This window comes from Nomascus leucogenys, chromosome 2 (assembly GCF_006542625.1).
Source record: "Nomascus leucogenys isolate Asia chromosome 2, Asia_NLE_v1, whole genome shotgun sequence".
Classification (NCBI taxonomy): Eukaryota; Metazoa; Chordata; class Mammalia; order Primates; family Hylobatidae; genus Nomascus; species Nomascus leucogenys.
Window position 1 is genome coordinate 136,319,873 of NC_044382.1, and position 20,207 is coordinate 136,340,079.

The 20,207-nt window shown below is 36.3% G+C and overlaps 1 protein-coding gene across 1 annotated transcript in view; it reads right to left on the reverse strand.

Annotated features, from left to right (window-relative positions):
* The window catches only part of FBN2 (fibrillin 2), a 282,139-nt gene that overhangs the window by 145,981 nt on the left and 115,951 nt on the right, over nucleotides 1–20,207 (reverse strand). Inside the window, exon 8 of the mRNA XM_030818406.1 lies at nucleotides 6,091–6,216. Coding sequence (XP_030674266.1) covers nucleotides 6,091–6,216 — 126 coding nt within the window. The remainder of the gene's footprint in view (nucleotides 1–6,090; nucleotides 6,217–20,207) is intronic.

Here is a 20,207-nt window from a genome sequence, read left to right on the forward strand (position 1 = left end):
AATAAATGTCTCCTGTGGAATGAGGTTTGCTCATTAAAAAATGAAGGGTTCAGCCAGAAAACACCAATGAGGTTAGCCCAGGTCAGAACAATAGTGATAGACAGTAGGTGTTCGGTAAATAGCAGCCATTGTCTCATGCTTGTCTCCTGAGACTGGATGCCTGCACTCACCTCTTTGATGGTCTGGTTCCAGCCTGGGTTCCCCTTGATTGATTCTGCGGATTCTTACTATTTCTAAAATACTTTCATGTTTACATTGCTTAAGAGTAACTATAGAACTAGGAGCAATGAAAAGGAACCACTGTGGATCCCAGGCTTATTTATTCCTTTAAAATAGTGAATGACGTGCTTCTTCCTCACTGTAAGGAAAACTTCTCCTTCTAAGACACTTCTTCCTTTCTTAATTAAAACTGATATCCTCATACTCTTTCATTTCTGGTTCCCTCTTTAGTTAAATAATTTTAGGAATTTTGAGTTCTCCAAGTGTTTTGTTTCAAATGCACACATGCATGTGAAATCAACACCCAGCGTTACACAGAGTGCTGCGTAATACATAAATAATTCTGCACCTTGTCCTTTTCTTGAAAAAGGGAAAAAAAAACCACATATACTGGTCATCACTTCTGCCTCAAACTTTCTTTTATATTGGTATTACATTTTTTCACATTACGTTTTCAGGTTTTGTTTTTTCAAGAATACTCCACAGCAGTATTGTGCACTAACATGTTTGGAAAGCTTGAGGAAATGCCTTAGCATGCTGTGGCACCATCATATTACTGCAAGAATTTCTAAATGCTTAATCCCATTTTCTGAACTTAACTGGCACTTTTGGGTCCCTGTGCTTAGGGTCCTTTCTCACTCTGTGTCCACAACAGCAGCAGACACGTTATCCTGCACACAGAAGTTGCTCACTGCTCTTTGCCCAGGCATTATTTATTGCTGTCTGCCAGCCATTCTTCTGTGCCTATATTACAATGTGGAAATTAGGTATTAATCATTTCTTGGACATGATCATGACACTTACTTCCAAAATGGCTTAAGGCTTATTAAGTAGTGGTATTTAAAACGCTTTTTAGAGAAATATTATTAGGTACGTTTTAACTCCTTTTTTTTTTTTTTTTTTTTTGGAACTGGCATATGTTAGTGCTGTATGCTAAAAAAAAAAAGTTCTTTCCTGGGTATTTAAAAAGATGAGTAAACACACTAGATAGATAAAAAAATCAGAAATTTGACTTTTATATTTGGTATACAATGAAAGAGGAAAATTATCGTGTCTTATAATTAAACTGCCTGGTTAAACTCTCCTGGTTAAACTCTCTTTTGTGTTTTCCAGCACACAAAAGAAAGGATCAAGTTTACTGATGCTTCGTCATGTGGTATACACTCAGAATATCTGTGTGGTATACACTCAGAATATCTGTGTTAACTAGAATAAGCAATTAAGACAACATTCAGCAAATGTCACTTTCAGCACATGTGAGCTGTCAGAATAAAGCAGCAGATAACATGCAGTTTAGTACTGAAAAGAGCTCTAAGTTCATCCTACTCTTTATTAATTGCGTACATGTGGTTAGAAAATAAATAGCGTGGAAATATCTCCAACATATATAATTCAACCAAATAAATTCAATCTGAGAAAATACAGACTCAGAATTTTAGAAATCAAAGATCTTGTACACATTAAAATGTTAGATTAATTTTTTCTCACGTATGGAAAACACATACTTATTCCAAATGTAACATAGTTATTCAAAACATTTTTAAGCTGCTTACTTATAATAACACTGGTTTTGTAATTCTGGAGAGCCATTCTCCCTTCCCTAGAGACCTTCCTTTGTTCCTAGTGTTTAGGATGTTGATAGTGAAATGAATGGGACTCCTGGTTAGTGCAGGACTTGGCTTTCCGAACCTCAAGTTAGCTCTTGCTTTATGAGCATCCAGGACCGTAATTCAGTGGCACAACATCATGTCCAAAGAGATGCCAAAGGCTGCAAGGCCGCTATAATCAACATGAAGTTCTTACATTCAATATCATCTCATTCATTCATTCATTTGTTGGTTTTCCTATTCATTCAGAAAAGATTTACTCAGCACAAACTTTTATGCAAGATGCTTATTACATAAAGCCCAGGGTCCGTGAAGCTGCATAAGACAGGGCCTAACGAAGCCCACAGTCTAGCCAGTGAGTAACGCACAAGTACCTGTGACAATGCAGTAAACCCTAAAATGAAGCAAATGAAAACATATTTCATTTTTTGAAATGAAATATTTCATTTCGTTTCAAAATGGTGGGGCTGATTAATTTTGCCCAAGAAGAAAATGTAGTTTAGGTGAAACGGCTATAAGGAAAAGCGATACTGGCCAGAGGTCATGGCTCATGCCTTTAATTCCAGCACTTTAGGAGGTCGAGGCGGGTGGATTACCTGAGGTCAGGAGTTCGAGACCAGCCTGGCCCACACAGGAAAACCCAGTCTCCACTAAAAATGCAAACATTAGCCAGCGTAGTGGTGGGTGCCTGTAATCCCAGTTACTCAGGAGGCTGAGGTGGGACAATTGCTTGAACCCAGGAGACAGAGGTTGCAGCGAGCTAAGATGGCACCACTGCATTCCAGCCTGGGTGACACAGCTAGACTCCATCTTAAAAAAAACAAAAAAGGAAAAGTGATACCTAATTGGGGACTTAAAGGATGAGCTGGATTTTAATGAGCATAGAAGGGGAAAATCAAGATGCTTCGGGCAGAGGGGGTACTGTTGGCAAAGGCATGGCAGTGTGGTCTTGTACAACAATGAGGGAAATACGAGGGTGAGGTGGCAAGTGGTTAGAGATGAGTCCGGAATACAAGTTAGGTCAGGTTGTAAAGGGCTTTGAATGTCCGGGTAGGGACTTAGGACTTTATAACATAAGGAGGCAAGAGATAAAAAGAGTTTATCATAATTTCATGGTAAATCAAAACTCTCATCGAAGAAAACCCACCTTAGTAAATCATTAGGTACGTTGGTCTTATCTGAATAAAATGAGGAATCATGCTTCTTTTCCAATGCAAAACAAAAATATGAATGCAAGTTTTGTTTGACTAGAGAAAGATTTTGAAATGTAAGTGAGTAAATAAAAAGCAATTTAGAAATGGGAAATAAAACGCTGAAACTTGTTTTGGCAATTCTGCCTCATAACTAGTTTCATTTCTCTCTGTTCTCAAGACCCCAACCCCGCATTACAATTTGTTCTCAAAGGCCTTCAATTACTCCACACTGACTACCAAATAAAATACATGTGCTGTATTTGGTATTTCCAGAACTTCACAATAATAACGTCACTTCCTTCTCCAGGCATATTTCTTCTAGCAATATTTTAGGAGACAAGTTTCCTGAAGCCAGGTTCTACAGCACCCAGACAACAGTGTTCAATGACGACTCCCACGGCGACATTTCTCCTAAAGAGTTGAATCTATACCTATTCCAAGCTGATTATTTTGTGTTCGCATATGCATGTGTGCATAAACATATTTTCCTATAGAGTTCAAGAAAATCAAGCCAGGTGTAGGCAGTTGCACTGATTTTCAACTCTCATAGAAAGCTGACAGCCAAATTATACAGTAGTTCTCCCTTATCTGCGGGGGATACATTTTAAGATCTCCAGTGGATGCCTGAAACCTTGAATGGTGCTGAATCCAACTGCTTTCGATTTGAACACGTTTCTGTTCATATCTTCCACCCACAAATTTAATTCCTTTTCCATCTTAACTACACTTATCACACATTGTGGCTGTAACTTTTGCAGTGTGAGGTGCAATAGCAAAACTAACATGAAATTCTTTCTCTTCATTCACAATTTCATGGATAGATTTGTTCTCACCATAGATCTTAGCAACCTCAGCATACAATTTCTTTTCTTTCCTTGCTAAGTAGAGAACTTCCACCTTTTCATTTAAAAGAAGTACTTTATGGCTTCTCATTTCATACATATCCGGATTGCTAGCATCAATACTCTTGAGTTCAGGGGACATGATGAAGTATAATAAGGTCACTTGCACATAAGCACTGCGATACTGTCAGTCGGTCTGATAACTGAGATGGCTACTAAGTGACTAGTGGGTGCAGACCCTATACAACATGGACATGCTGGAAAAAGGAGGAGTCACATCCTGGACGGGCTGGTGTGAAAGTTCACTGTGCTACTCAGAATGGTGCACAATTTAAAATTTATGAATTGTTTATTTATAGAATGTTCCATCTAATATTTTTTAATCACAGTGGGAACTGTAGAAAACAAAACCATGGAAAGTGAAACTGTGGATAAGGGAGAATTAGGGTATTAAATGAATCAAACTTACTATGTAGTGAGCCAACTGGCAACAGTAACCCTAAAATAGTTTATCTGCTCAGTTGTATAGACTTAATATTTCCTGAAAAATTATTTACCTAATGCAAGATAGAAACTCTGATTCATCTGTAAAACACAAATAATTCTCATTCAAAGACATGACATGAGGCTCCCAACAGACATCTTACTTCTCAAAGCAGGCTGTTAGCATGACAGTGAAGAAACCACTCATGCTGGAGGCCCTGACATCTAGTCACAGGATCTCCACAGTCTTAAAGTGGGTAAGTGGCAGTTCAGTGTCCCAGTAGCACAGAGGCTGGAGTCAGAGAGGTCAGGATTTGAATCCTGGCTCCATTCATTGGCTGCAAAACACTGGGCAAGTCACTTAACCTCTCTAAACCATATTTCTTTTATCCGTAAATTTGGAATAACTATACTTATCACACAGGACTACTAGAAGGACCATATGACATATTTGTATAGGTCCAGAGCAGGCATATCCTCCTCCTCCTCCTCTTAATAATAATAATAATGAAGAATATTTTATTGGACACTTATTAGAAGAAACTGAAGTGTAGAGAAGATGGTAGCTTGCCTGACTCCTCACAGCTATGAGATAATGAGGTAGTGGAGAAGCCCAGTCCTTACACATGGTATGTGTAGTATCTTAAATGACAGCTATTATTTTTACTACTACCACTGTTTCTTCTATTACTGCTATTACTAGGCTTCTACTGTTATTTATGATGACAATATGGCATTCTGAAGGCAGGATTTGTATCTCTTATGTTCACTGTTGGATGGCCTGATATATCAGTACATTTAATCAAATGAATTCAGGCCACAGTCCTTTTATTGGTGGCCTAGGACTTCTAGCTTACATCCTTGACTCTGTATTTCCATCTCATCAACTCAGTTCTCTTGGGCACATGAGAATCACTAGGGAATCATCAAGACCTACAGAGATCCTGGCAGTTAGTTGCTGACATACTAACTGCCTGGTTTGGGGAGAGAGAGACACTGCCCAAACTGCCACCCTCTAGTGGACCAAACACCACCATTCTTTAAGTATTGGATTAATTTCCCTAATTCCCGCACATCTTTTTTCCTCTCTTTCTACCTATTGTCAGCTTAAAATTGGAATAGACTAGGTTAAAAGCTCAGGAAGAGAAATGTGAGGGTAGCTCACTGTGCTGTGATTATGCATCAAAAGACACTTCATAATCTCTATGCTTGCAATAAGACAGACGTCTAAGCCTTGCTCAATAACAGATTACCTTCACCATGACTGTAGCACTATTTCATCTTTCTAAATAAACAAGGGAGAGCATACAATGGTTTTAATTTAATATATTTAAACACAAAATTAAAGGTGTCTTTTTTGTATAGTAACTATTTTCAATAGAATAAACAAGTTGTAAGTAAATAAGATGTTGATAACATTCATGATTCATAGCAACAAAAGAACCTTTAATTACTGCATTCTGTCTCCCAAAGCAGATTTTAAAAAAATTTTCTCATGCCTTTGTGTCTGTCTTTATTCTCAAAATGACTTTGACAACATAAAACCAACCCAGCTGGATTCTGAAACTGAAGTCTTTGCAAAGAGTACCTTGTCTATCAATCCCTCAATATTGGTACTGTTTACATTAAACAACTCATTCAGCCATTTCTTCAATATTTTATAATCGTTGCCATCTTCATACCTGTTTGGGCTGTTTTGTCATTATAAAGACCCAGTGTATTGAGCCTTCAAAATGCGAGGCTTACCGATGCACCGAGAGCCATCTGTTGAGGTTACATATCCACGTGGACAAACACAAAAATAGCTTCCCACGGTGTTGGAACATTCGCCAGTTTCACATATCCCAGGAATGATGCTGCACTCATCAATGTCTAATCAAGGGAAGAAGGAGAAGATGATTTAGAAAGGCCTTCATTAAATAGCTTTTAAAGGAGATTTTTTTTTTTTTAAGAGTATGAGAGCATTCATGGTTGATTAGGTCAGATCGTATAACCCTGAAGATACTCTTGTTTCAGGCCCCAAAGAATTTCTCACACATATCTATGGGAACTGAGATGAAAGTAAACTCCCATGGCAGTTAAAACAAGGCCAACTAAAGCAGAACTCTATACCCTTTTTTAAAAATGCAATTTAAATTGGAAATAAGTAAAGATGTCAATGTTTTAGTTTCCATTCTACATCAACTAAGGAATTATCCTACTAGAGCCTTTAAAAAAACACATACATGGATTACATTTTCAAATATAGAATAACTGTATTTGAAAATGTATAACTAATTTTCACACTATTTGAGGCAATGAAGAGTGGCAAATAACTTTTTTTTAAACTTGGCTTCAGGATATGTTTTTGTACTTACATTTGAATATGGGTGTATTCGACATTCTGGGAATAACTTCAATCTAAAATAATACAGAAACATGGTAAAGGGCAAAAACTTGGGAGGCTTTGGGAAGTCTCCAGTTTTCCTATTGTACCTCCCTACATTTATCCGTTCAGCATACTCAGTGCTGGAAATAGTCTATTTCCTTTCCCATTAATGAAAAGTCTGCTTTCTTTAAAATTTTCCTTAAAGCAGAAAACCCAGTCATTTATATACACTTTTAATGTACTTCTCTTCTCGTTCAGTAAGCAGAGAGAGGTGGGAAGTCTAACAAAGCTGCAATTAGGGATAACTGGGAGCTAATTGCTAATACATTTAAAAAGGAAATGAGTCATTGTGAGAAAAATGCACCCAAATTCCTGGGAGGTGGCTGTCTTTTTTAAGGAACAGAGGTAGCAAAAGCCAGTAACTAGAAGAAACAACAATAAAAGCCATACATACAGATAATTACTGAAAAATCAAAGTAGGCTGACTTTTAATTTTTCTCTTTTCAGTTGCATTTATTCTTTTAAAATGTCCAATAAAAAAGGAAAAATAATTATATTCTTATTATAAATACACAAAATATGTTTAACCCCATGCTTAAAAAGAAAAAGCTTGCCGATGCCTTTCTTACATCCTTTTATTGGTCTATTCATTATTTTTTTCCATTTATTCTGACAAGTCACTCTTGCCTACAAGCTTTATCATGAAATAACTATATGCTGTGTGTTTTCTTGGCATGTTCTTATAAAAAAAGTTACGAGATTCAGACATTCTATGAAATAATATCTTCATTTGAGGCTTAACACTTAGCCACTGAAGGCACAGAGGTACAAATCAAAAATCTACCAATTTCCCAAGACAGATCAGAATTCTGACATGAATTGACTACATGAGGAGCAAATACAAAATGTGGTCAAAGAGCTGCCATCAGACTTAATCCAACAAAATAGAACCATGTGTGCAAAATTAGGACCTGTTGCATCCTGTGTTGCTATCTTAAGTGCATCTTAATACAACTCAGCATGGATTCAGAAGAGAGATGAAACTAAACAGCTGTACTTTTCCACAGAAACTTATCATCACCTCTGGATAAGGAAGAGAAAAAGAAAAGAAAGAAAAGAAGGATACAAAGTAAAGCAAGCATTAAAAAAGTGAAGAACTAAAACTTGCCTCCTCACTCTCTTAACATCTAAAATTATATGAATTACTGAGGTGCTTATGGAGCCCAGGATTTATGCAAAATATTAAACACTAAGAGACTGAACTTTTTCATTTAAACATTGGCTTTTATTTCTAGGCATTTCGTTTCATAATAAACAACTTCCCCATGCCCTAGTCTTAAAACTCTTCCTGACAATAAAAAGAATGGAAAATTAAAAGATGTTTGACATTTTCTTTTTTTGGATAAAAAAAATCTGGGACATAGAAGAACATGTGGAGTGACATTAAATTTGTGATTTTTGTGTTAAAATTTTATTGTGCAAAAAAAACCTATGTGTTTCACAATTCTCCTTATAATTGAGTAGAAACCCTAAAAGGTTAGCTTCAAAATAATTATACATAAAAGGCTCTCAGGTTTTGTATAAAAAATAAAAATGCTTTTAATTCATTTTTGGGCTAGATATCTACCATATTTTAAAAATTAAAAAATAAGGTGCTTTTTTAAAACAATAACAAAACCCCAAAATACTGACCAAAACCCCTGCATTTTAATACAGTGACGCCCAACTGAGATGGGAGAGTTCCCTTGAGCCCCTCGCAGGACTTGAGACAGGGGTGGCTTATTTACTTGGCTGCCATGCTCAAACCCTTCGCGGGAGGGGAGCACACAGGTGAGCAGGTGCAGGAGCCAGGGTGAGTGTTTCTGGATGCTGGCAGGAACAAACTCTGTACCGGCCCACGGCAGTGTCTTGGTGTTGCCAGTGACCTCCAGAGCCCCAGAAGGTGTGTGTTACAAACAATGCTCTTTTAGCTTTGCCATTCGCAGATGGCTTAAATGTTAAAAAGCTCAGTGCCCAGTGTGTCCCAAATTCTTGTCTGGCGTCCAGGGAGAATCAGGTCATGTGAACGAATTGAAGGATGGTGTATGCAGAGGATTTTATTGAGCGATGGAAGTGGCTTTCAGTGGGATGGGGAGCTGGAAAGCGGAAGGAGTGGGAAGATTATCTTCCCCTGGAGTCTGGCTATCCCCAGCCGAACTCCTCTCCGACCATCCCCAGCTGAACTCCTCTCCAACCGTAGTCTCTGATGTCCAGCTGCCTCTTCTCCTCTCGACATTCAGATGTTTATTCTCTCCTTCCTTGCCATGGTGCTCTGCTCCTTTGCCAGTGGAGCTTGGGGTTTTTGTGGGTACAGGGTAGGGGGTATTGTGGGCCAGGGTGGTTTTGGAAAAGGCAACATTCGGGCAGGAAAACAGGAATTCATGTTCTCATTTAGGGTCGCAGGTCCAGGCTTGAGGGTGGAGCCCTCGTCAGGGACCTCCAACCCCTGTGTTTGACCCAGTATTTCCCTGCCTCCTGTCTGTATCACAATGTTTATCCACCGATTTAAATTTAGCATTAGCATTTATGCTCAGAAGGATACATGCATTTAGCTCTTTTGAATATTAGTTCTTCAATACTGTATGTCATAATCAGATTTGGAAGTAGTATATCCACAAATATAAAGCATATGTTATCTATGTATAAACAAGTGTGCCTAAAGGTGACAAGTCTGCTCATGGGAAAAAGCAGAGTCTTAACAATGGGAATTGGTTTCATCCATGTTCTGCACACTGAATATACTGCCACCACCCATCTCTCCTGGACCTTTTTTTGAAACTATATCAGTTTGCAGCTTTGGTCTGCAAATATCAGAAAAACTGTTTTAAACTGATATAAATAAGAAATTTAATAGCTGTCATATCTGAAGTCTAGAAGTGGTTTCAACCAATGTGTCTTGTTCAGTTTCTGTGAGATATGTTCAACTAGGCCTTCCTCTGTATTTTGACTTGAGCTGCCTTCCCTGATGGGAGCAAAATGGATACAGCAGGTTTAGGCTATTCCTTTGACTGGGACACCTAGGGAAGAGAGTGTCTTTTCCAGTGCTCTCTCCTGAGAGGAAGAAAACTTTTTCCAGAAGCTCCCAGCAAATCATCCCTTTTGTACTAATTTCTTGAATTGGGTCACATGCTAATTTCTGAATGATTCCTCTGGCCAGGAAAATGTTCTGATTGGCATAGGCCTGGAGTCCTGAATGAATTTTTGTGGCCAATCGAGTGAAGGTAGCTTCCAACTAAACAACAACAACAACAACAACAAACAGCATGGGCAACTGGGTCTGAAAATACACCACAGTTGAAGAATGCAGAGTGTACCAGAACAGCTGGGAAACTAATGGACAATAAGCTTAGCTCGTTAGGCATATGCTAAATCCTGAAGAGCCAAGCCAAGGACTGTGGCTTTTATTCTGAAAGTGATGAATAGTGTCTATGAAGGAGTTTAAACAAAAGAATTACATAAGCATATCAATATTTTAGAAAGATAGTCCTTGTATTTAATGTGGACAGATGATATAATAGTCCAGGGATAAATGTTGAGAGCTTGAAGTAAGGCTTTATGATGAGGAAGGGAACATATATTCAGGAGATAATTTGAAGGAAAAATCAATAGGAAGGACTTTGTCACCAGAAAGATATCTTATACTACTATTTTTATTGACAAGGATGATGACATAGTGCAATTAACAAAGAATGGAACACAAATGGAAGAACATGTTTTACAGTTAAGTTGAGCTTTGGACATTTTGATCCTAAGATGTTTGAGAGAAACCAGTAAAAATTCTAATCTACAAAGCTAAAAATTTGGGTATGAAACTTAGCAAAGAGGTAAGTTATAAAGATGGACATTTATGGTTTATCACCAAGCATAAGGATTGCCTTTGAAGTTATGGCAACATATGAGATTTCCAAAGAAGACAAATGAAAAGACTGGAATTGAAGGAGGGAAGCATGAGAACTATCAACATCTAAGGAAAAGTCAGAGGAAGAAAAGCAGAATAGGAGTCTCGGAAGGAAGGATCATGGAGGAAGGAGGAAGAATGTGAAGAATGGAGGCTAAGGAAGAACACTGTGAAAACAGGGGGATTGTCAAGTGTGACTTCAAAGGGCAAAAAAAGAGAAAGACTGGGAAGTCTCCGGTAATGTGAAGACTCTGAACACAGGTTTTTCAAAAAAGGAAATCCAACCTAAACAAAACCATCTGACAGATTTCTGACTGCCAAACCACATAACCTCATTTGTCAACCAACATTTCCCGTAAATCTTACACTAAACAGAATATAATGAATAATTTGATAAGTAGTGATAACGTGATCTCAGATATCACGGAATTCTAAGAACAACGCCCTAGAGCGACTGTCCCTTCTTATAGGTACATGTCACAGAAAAAAAGCCGTCCATTAACAATTATGTTACAGAAACTTAGTACAAATAAAACAAGAAATTTTGTTTTAAAAACGTGTTCTTAGAACATTTTGTTTCCATTGATGCCAAGAACTATACATATTTGGAATATTCTGTATAATATCTTTTTGATACAGAAAAAAGTAAGCATATTTTTGCATACACTGAACTTCTACTTATTCATATACTGTTTGACATTAGGAAAATTCATGATTGAAGTGTTAAGTGCAATAATTTGCTGCCTATTTCCAGCTTTTCTAAAGACAACACGCAATATCAATATTATAAATTGCAATGGAAAATTGATGTCTGCTTTCCTCTTTTCAGATTTCAAAAGCATGGTGTGTATCAACTGTACTCAGAATTTCATTGTATACTTATAAACAGCTTTACTGAGACATGATTCACATGCCATACAATTCACACATTTAAAGTGTAAAACTCAAATGATTTTAGTATAGTCACAAGGTTGTGCAGCCATAACTACAACCTGATTTCAGAACATTTTCATCTCCCCCAAGGAAATTCCAGCCTATTAGCAATCATTCCTCCTATTCCTCTCCAAGCCCTATGCAACCCCTGATCTCATTTCTGTCTCTATACATTTGTTTATTCTGGACTTTTCATATAAATAGAATCATAAAATATGTGGTCCTTTGTGTCTGGCTTCTTTCACTTAGTTCATGTTTTCAAGGCTCATTCATGTTGGGGGATGTATCAGCACTTCATTCCTTTTAATTGCTAAATAATATTCTGTTGTATGGATATACCACAGTTTATCCATTTATCAGTCAATGAATACTTGGGTTATTTCCATTTTCTATTTTTTGGCTATTATAAATAAAGTTGCCATGAACATTCAGGTATTCATTTTGTGTAGACATATGTTTTCATTTATCTTAGATATATACCTAGAAGTGGAATTGCTGAGTCATACAGTAATTCCATGTTTAACTTGTTGAGGAACTGACAAACTGTTTTCCAAAGCAGTTGTAATAATTTACATCCCCACTAGCAGTGTAAGAGGGATTCCCTCATACACACCACATCCTCACCTTCACTCATCTACTTTTTTTTTTTTTGCTTGTAGGTGTGAAGTGGTATCACATTATAACTTGGTTTGCATTTGCCTGATGATTAATAATGATGAACACATTTTCATGTCCTTATTTGCCTTTTGCGTATTGTCTTTGGAGAAATATCTGTTCAATTCCTTTCCCCAGTTTTTAATTAAGTTACTTACTTTTTTAACGAATGAGTTATAAAAATCCTTTACATATGTCCCACATGTTACATGATTTGCCTATGAATTTCCATGTAAACTTTTTTAAAAAGTTTTTCATTAAAATAAAACATTTATACATTTTTATGAGACATGTGGCATTTAGTTACACGCACAGAATGTGTAATGATCAAGTCAGGGCATTTAGGGTATCCCTCACATCTTGACTATGATTTCTATGTGGTAAAAATATTTCAAGTCCTCTCTTCTAGTTATTTTGAAATATAAAATACCTTGTTGTTAACTATAGTCACTCTACTGTGTTATCAAACACTGGAACTTATTCCTTCTATCTAACAGTACGTTTGTACGCATTAAGTAACTTCTCTTCATCCTCCACTATGGCCAAACACCCTTCCCAGCCTTTGGTAACTCTTACTCTACTCTCTCACTGCATGAGATCAATTTTTATACACATATGAGTGAGACTATGAAATATTTGTCTTTATCTTCTGAACTCATTTCACTTAACATAAATACCCTCCAGTTCCACCCATGTTGCTGCAATTGACAGTATTTTATTCTTTTTTATAACCAAGTAGTATTTCATTGTGTATATATATCACATTTTTTTAATCCAGTCATCCAGTGATGAATGCTTAGGTTGATTCCATATCTTTGCTATAGTGAAAAGTGCTGCTATAAACATGAGGGTGCAGGTGTCTCTTTGATATAATAATTTCCTTTGAATAAATGCTATGTAGTGGAATTGCTGGATCACATGGCAGTTTTATTTGTAATTTTTTGAGAAATATCCATACTGTTTTCTGTATTGGTTATACTAATTTACATTACCACCAACAGTGTATGAGTTCCCTTTTCTCCACATCCTTACCAGCATGTTATTTTCTGCCTTTTTAATAATAGTGATTTTAACTGGAATAAGATGACATCTTATTGTAATTTTGATTTGTGTGTCTCTCATGATTAGTAATACTGAGCATTTTTTCACATATCTCTTGACCATTTGTATGACTTCTTCTGAGAAATGTCCATAGTTTGCACATTTTTTTTTTTTTAGACAGAGTTTTGCTCCTGCTGCCCAGGCTGGAGTGCAATGGAGCGATCTCGGCTCACTGCAACCTCTACCTCCTGGTTCAAGCAATTCTCCTGCTTCAGCCTCCCAAGTAGCTGGGATTACAGGCATGTGCCATCACACCCAGCTAATTTTGTATTTTTAGTAGAGACGGGGTTTCTCCATGTTGAACAGGCTGGTCTCAAACTCCTGATTTCAGATGATCTGCCCGCCTCAGCCTCCCAAAGTGTTGGGATTACAGGCGTGAGCCACTGTGCCCGACCCCATAGTTTGCAAACATTTTATCCAATTTAACAGGACTGACTCTTCACACTGTGGATTGTTTCCTTCACTGTTCAGAAGCATTTTAGTTTAATAGAGTCCCATTTGTCAATTTTTGTTTTTGTTGCCTGTGCTTTTGAGTCGTAGTCATAAAATTCTTGCCCAGACAATGTCCTGGAGTGTTTCCCATATGCCTTCTTCTAGTAGTTTTACGGTTTTGGGTCTTATGTTTAGGTCTTTAATCCATCTTGAGCTAATTTTTGTATATGGTGAGAGATAGGGGTCTAGTTCCATTCTTCTGCATATAGATATCCAGTTTTCCCAACACCATTTATTGAAAAGGATGTCCATTCCTCAATGTTGTTTTGGCACCTTTGGTGAAAATCAGTTGACTGTAAATAGGTGGATTTATTTCTAGGTTCTCTATTCTGTTCCACTGGTCTAGTATCTGTTTTTATGCAAGTATCATGCTGTTTTAGTTACTACAGCCTTGTAATATATTTTTGAAGTCAGGTTAGTGTGATGCCTCCATTGATTCTATATGAATTTTAGGATTGTTTTTTCTAATTCTGTGAAAAATGACATTCATATTTTGATAGGGATTGCACTGAATCTGTAGACTGTTTTGGGGTAATATAATCATTTTAATGATATTAATTCTTCTGATCTGTAAGCATGGAATGCCTTTCCATTTGTTTGTGTCCTCTTCAATTTCTTTCATAAGTGTTTTGCAGTTTTCCTTATGGAAGAATTCACCTCCTTAGTTAAATTTATTCTTAGGTATTTTATTATTGTTTTTGCAGCTATGGTAAATAGAATTGCCTTTTGAGTTATTTTTTTTTTTTTACGTATTTCATTATTGGTATATAGAAATGCTACTGATTTTGTACGTTGATTTTTTTATCCTGAAAATTTACTCAATTTATTTATCAGATCTAAGAGGTTTTGGTGCAATTTTTAGGATTTCTAAATATAAGATTATGTCATCTACAAAGAGAGACAATTTGATTTCCTCTTTTCTAATTTGCATGCCTTTTATTTCTTTCTCGTCTGATTGCTCTGGCTAGGACTTCTGTAGTCTGTTGAATATGTGGTGAAACTAGGCATCATTGTCTTATTTCAGTTCTTCGAGGAAAGGCTTTCTCAGCTTTTCCCCATTCAGAATGGTGTTAGCTGTGAGTGTGTCATACATGGTATTTTTAATGTCGAGGTATGTTCCTTCTATGCATAGTTTGTGGAGGGATTTTTCAAGAAGGGATGATGGATTTTATCAAATGCTTTTCCTGCATATGTTGAACTATCCTCGTATCTCTGGGATAAATCTCATTTGATTGTGGTGTGTTATCTTTCTGATGTGCTGTTGGATTCAGTTTGCTACTATTTTTGTTGGAGATTTCTACGTCTATGTTCATCAGGAATATTGGTCTATAGTTTTTTGTTGTTGTTTTGTCCTTGTCTGGTTTTGTAGAATTAAGGACAGTACTTTCCTTTTCAATTTTTGGGAATAGTTTGAGGAGAATTGGAGTTAGTTTTTCTTTATAATTTTGGTAGAATTTGGCAGTGCATACATCCAATCCTGGGCTTTTCTTTGTTGGGAGATGTTTTATTACTGATTAAGTCTCACTGCTTATATTGGCTTGTTCTGGTTTTCAATTTCTTCCTGATTCAATCTTGGTAGGCTGTATGTGTCCACAGATTTATCTATTTCTTCTAGACTTTCCAGTTTGTTAGTGTATAACTGATTATAATAGTCCTTAATCATCTTTTGCATTTCTGTGGTATCAGTTGTTATGTCTCCTTTTTCATTTCTAATTTTGTTTAGCTAGTCATCTCAACTAATTTTGTTAGTCATCTCTCCTTCTTATTGATTACTCTAACTAGTGGTTTATCAATCATGTTTATCTTTTCAGAAAAACTAACTTTTCATATTGTTGATCCTTTGTATTTTGTTTTTTCAGTCTCTATTTTGCTTAGTTTTGCTCTGATCTTTATTTCTTTCCTTCCACTAATTTTGGGTTTGGTTTGTTCTTGCTTTTCTAGTTCCTTGAGGTGCATTGTTAACTGCTTTACTTAAAATCTTTGTACTTTTTCTGACCCAGGTATTTATTGCTACAAACTTCCCTCTTAGCATTACTTTTGTTGTATAACATAGGTTTTGGTGTGTTGTGTTTCCATTTTCATTTGTTTCAAGACATTTTTAAAATTTCCTTATTCCTTTCTTCATTGACCCACTGATTTCATTCTTCAATGGTCATTTAGGAGCATGTTGTTGAATTTCCATGTATTTGTACATTTTTCAATGTTTCTCTTCTTATTGATTTCTTGTTTTATTCTATTGTGATCTGAGAAGTATGTGGTATGATTTTGATTTTTTTTTATTATTATACTTTAGGTTTTAGGGTACGTGTGCACAATGTGCAGGTTTGTTACATATGTATCCCTGTGCCACGCTGGTTTGCTGCACCCATTAACTCATCATTTAGCATTAGGTATATCTCCTAATGCTATACCTCCCCCCTCCCCCCACCCCACAACAGTCCCCGGAGTGTGATGTTCCCCTTCCTGTGTCCATGAGTTCTCATTGTTCAATTCCCACCTACGAGTGAGAACATGCAGTGTTTGGTTTTTTGTCCTTGCGATAGTTTACTGAGAATGATGTTTTCCAGTTTCATCCATGTCCCTACAAAGGACATGAACTCATCATTTTTTATGGCTGCATAGTATTCCATGGTGTATATGTGCCACATTTTCTTAATCCAGTATATCGTGATTTTGATTTTTAAAAAAATTTGTTGAGACTTGTTCTGTGACCTATATTCTCTATCCTGGAGAATGTTCCATGTGCTGGTATGAAAAATGTGTATTTTGCATCCATATGAACTTTAGGATTAGTTCTTCAATTTCTGCAAAAAAGCAAGCTTCAATTTTGACAGGGATTGTGCTGCATTTATAGATCGATTTGGTGAGTACTGCCATCTTAACAATATTAAGTTTTTCAATCTGTAAGCATGGTGTGTATTTCTGTTTATTTAGATCATTCTTAATTTAACAAGGCTTTACAGTTTTCAGTGTACAAATCTAGCACTTTCTCTGCTAAATTTATTCCTAAGCCATTTATTCTTTGTATAAAAATAAAATTCATTTTTGTACATTGATCTTGTACAATTGCAACTTTGCTTAAATCATTCATTGGTTCTAATAGTTTTTAGAGTACACCATAGCCACTTTAGTGTATTCCTTATTCACTTCAGTTGTTACCTTGTCCACTAAACACGTGTCATCTACAAATAGAGATAGTCTTACTTCTTTTTTTCCAGTCTGGGTAACTTTTATTTACCTAATTGCATAATTGCCTTGGCTAGAACCTGTAATACAATGTTGAAGAGAAATGGTGAGAGTAGACATCTGTCTTGTGCCCAATCTTAGGGAAAAGCATTAATTCTTTCAACATTAAGTATGATGTTAGTTGTAGTTTTTCGTAGATGCTCTCTATCAAGTTGAGTAAGTTCCTTTCTATTCTTATTTTTTTCTTTCTATTCTTAATTTTCTGATTATTTTTATAATACAAGGGTATTGGCTTTTTTCAAATGCTTTTGGTTTTTTGCATATATTGAGGTGATCATGGCTTTTGTCTTTTATTTAAATAATACATTACATCAATTAATTTTCAGATGATGAACCAATCTGGCATTCCTGAGATAAATCTCAATTGATAATGATGTATAATTTTTTTTTTGAGACAACAGTTTTGCTCTTGTTGCCCAGGCCGTAGTGCAATGGCACGATCTCGGCTCACCACAACCTCCGCTTCCCAGGTTCAAGCAATTCTCCTGCCTCAGCCTCCCAAGTAGCTTGGATTACAGGCATGCGCCACCAAGCCTGGCTAATTTTGTCTTTTTAGTAGAGATGAGGTTTCTCCATGTTGGTCAGGCTGGTCTCAAACTCCCAACCTCAGGTGATCTGCCTGCCTTGGCCTCCCAAAGTGCTGAGATTACAGGCGTGAGACACTGCACCTGGCTGATGTATACTTCTTTTTATATGGGGCTAAATTTGATAATTGACAATGATGTATAGTCTTTTCTATATGGGGCCGGATTTTTTCTTGAATTTTCAGAGACTTTATATTGTTGGTATTTTTTAAAAAATGTATTTCATGAGTTAAATTCTTATTTTACTTGGGAGAGAGTCTACCAAGGTGCTTATATCACCATTCTGGAAGCCCTGTCCTCCCATTCCATGTTCTTTTTAACTGAATTCAGGTTTTCTAATTTAATATGAACCATTAGCCATTGGAAGAGATCTTACTTATTACATTCTTATTGTAACCAAGAAAGCTGGCATACTAACTTTTCCAGATCAGCCACTTAACATAAAAACTTTTTTCTCTAATAGATAATTTGTTTGTGGGAAGGGGGGCAAACGTAATCCCCAGGATCTTCTTTTGATTTTTTTCCCATACAGCATACAAGTATACATCAAAGCTGGCAAGGATAGTTATGAAATTTCTGAATTATCATTGTTTTACCTTCAGCTTCAATAAACAAATGTTAGCTTTAGCTATAGCATATACATTGATCGAAGGTATTTTTTATAGAAAAGGGTTGAATCAGACTGAAATTTAAACACATTGAAAATTTAGCTTACTGATGATAACTAAATGGCCATAAATGGGTATATCTCTTAAATAAATATTTTGTTTGAAATAAAAAGAAACAATAGTTAATGAAAATTATGCTATTCATTCTTTAAAACTCTCAACTTCTCTTAAGAAATCAAATAAACAGATACTGACTGGGCATATACTATTCATTCATGAACTCATTAAGTAATCGCTAATTAAAAAGGCCTTTGATTTGCCACATACCAAATACCTAAATGTGAAACAAGGCACATTATAATTTATTCCATCAAAGAAGATTAACAACATGTTATCTCAATTCAACCATGAGAATCGGCAAAAGTTCTTGGCAGACATAGTCATTGACTGATAAAGGCTCCTAAAGAATGGGGTGGAACTTTGGCATGCAAGGAAGACAGGAGGGAGTTCTTCCAGACAATGAAAATACTCTAGCTAAAGTATGGAGGTAGCCAATTATAAGGCATGCATAAGAAATGGGCAGCTTTCCATGACCTGAGGGCATTTACTTAGAAAACAATAAAACTAGAAAGTTAAGTGACAGGCCTAGAATGCCATTTTCAGTTATTTGTCCTTGCATTGTAGGCAATGAGGAGTGACCGAATCATTAAGCAGGCAAGGAGAGTGATCAGAACTTCACTTTAGGCAAAGATTTCTACCAATGTCGATAAAGATGATCAGGGCTGATGGAGAAATGGGTCAGGGACAGCAGAGATGATGGCATAGTCTCAATTCCAGATAATGAAGGTGGGACTGGGAAATAAAAGAATACATGAAAAAATATCCTGAAAGTAAAAGCAAGAATAAGGGAAAATGGCAATAAGTTTCATTATTGAGCTAATATTAATAAAATCAGTAAAGTAAAAAATATATTCTGGGAAAATTCATGGCTTCATGATTAATAATTTGAGTTACTAATATCTAAAAACTGTTGACTGTCTAGAGTAAGTCTTTGCAAGGTGATTGGAATCTATGGGTATAGACAGTTGAAACCATCAATGTGGATAAAATCAGTTGAGATGAATAATATAAAATGAAGAGATCACATGAGAAGAAAAATGTTAAAGATAAGTCCTAAGGGGATATATTCATTTGAAAGAAGAGAAGCAAGTGAAGATAAAGAAAAGGTAAACAGAGTCACCAGTATTATTGAAAAGCTATTACGTTTTAAGGAAGTCAATAGCAGTAGGCAGAATAGCAGCCATCCAATAATATCATATTTAGAAACGATCAGTATGTGAGCTTGCATGACAAAGAGAATTATGGTTGTTAATCAGCTGATCTTGAGATGCAAAGATTATCCTAGATTATCTGGTCCTCTGTCCGATGTAATTACAAGAATCCTTATCAGTAGAACAAAGAAATAGAGTGTCAGATTCAGAGACAGATTTGAAGATGCTACACTACTGGCTTTAAAGATGGAAGAGGCCACAAGCCAAGGAATGAGGGTAGCCTCTGCAAACTTGAAAAGGCAAAAAAAGGATTGTGCCCTAGACACTTCAAAAGGAATGTAATCCTGCCAACACCTTGATTTGGGCTTGGTTAGACCATTCTGACTTCTGATCTCTAGAACTGTAAGATAATAAATCTGTTGTTTTAAGCCACAAAGTTTGTGGCAACATGTTACAACAGCAAAAAGAAACTAGTATGTTGAGGAAAAATAATTAAGAAGAAACAGAATAAGAAAGAACACCAAACGCAATGAGGGATTCTGGGGAACACGAGCAATTTTACAAAAGGATAAGAAATAAGTAGAAACTTGAGATAACTGGTATACACTAAGCTTTTGGGAAAATTTGCCATGAAGAAAGGCAGCAAGAAATAGTATAGTGAGAGGTGAC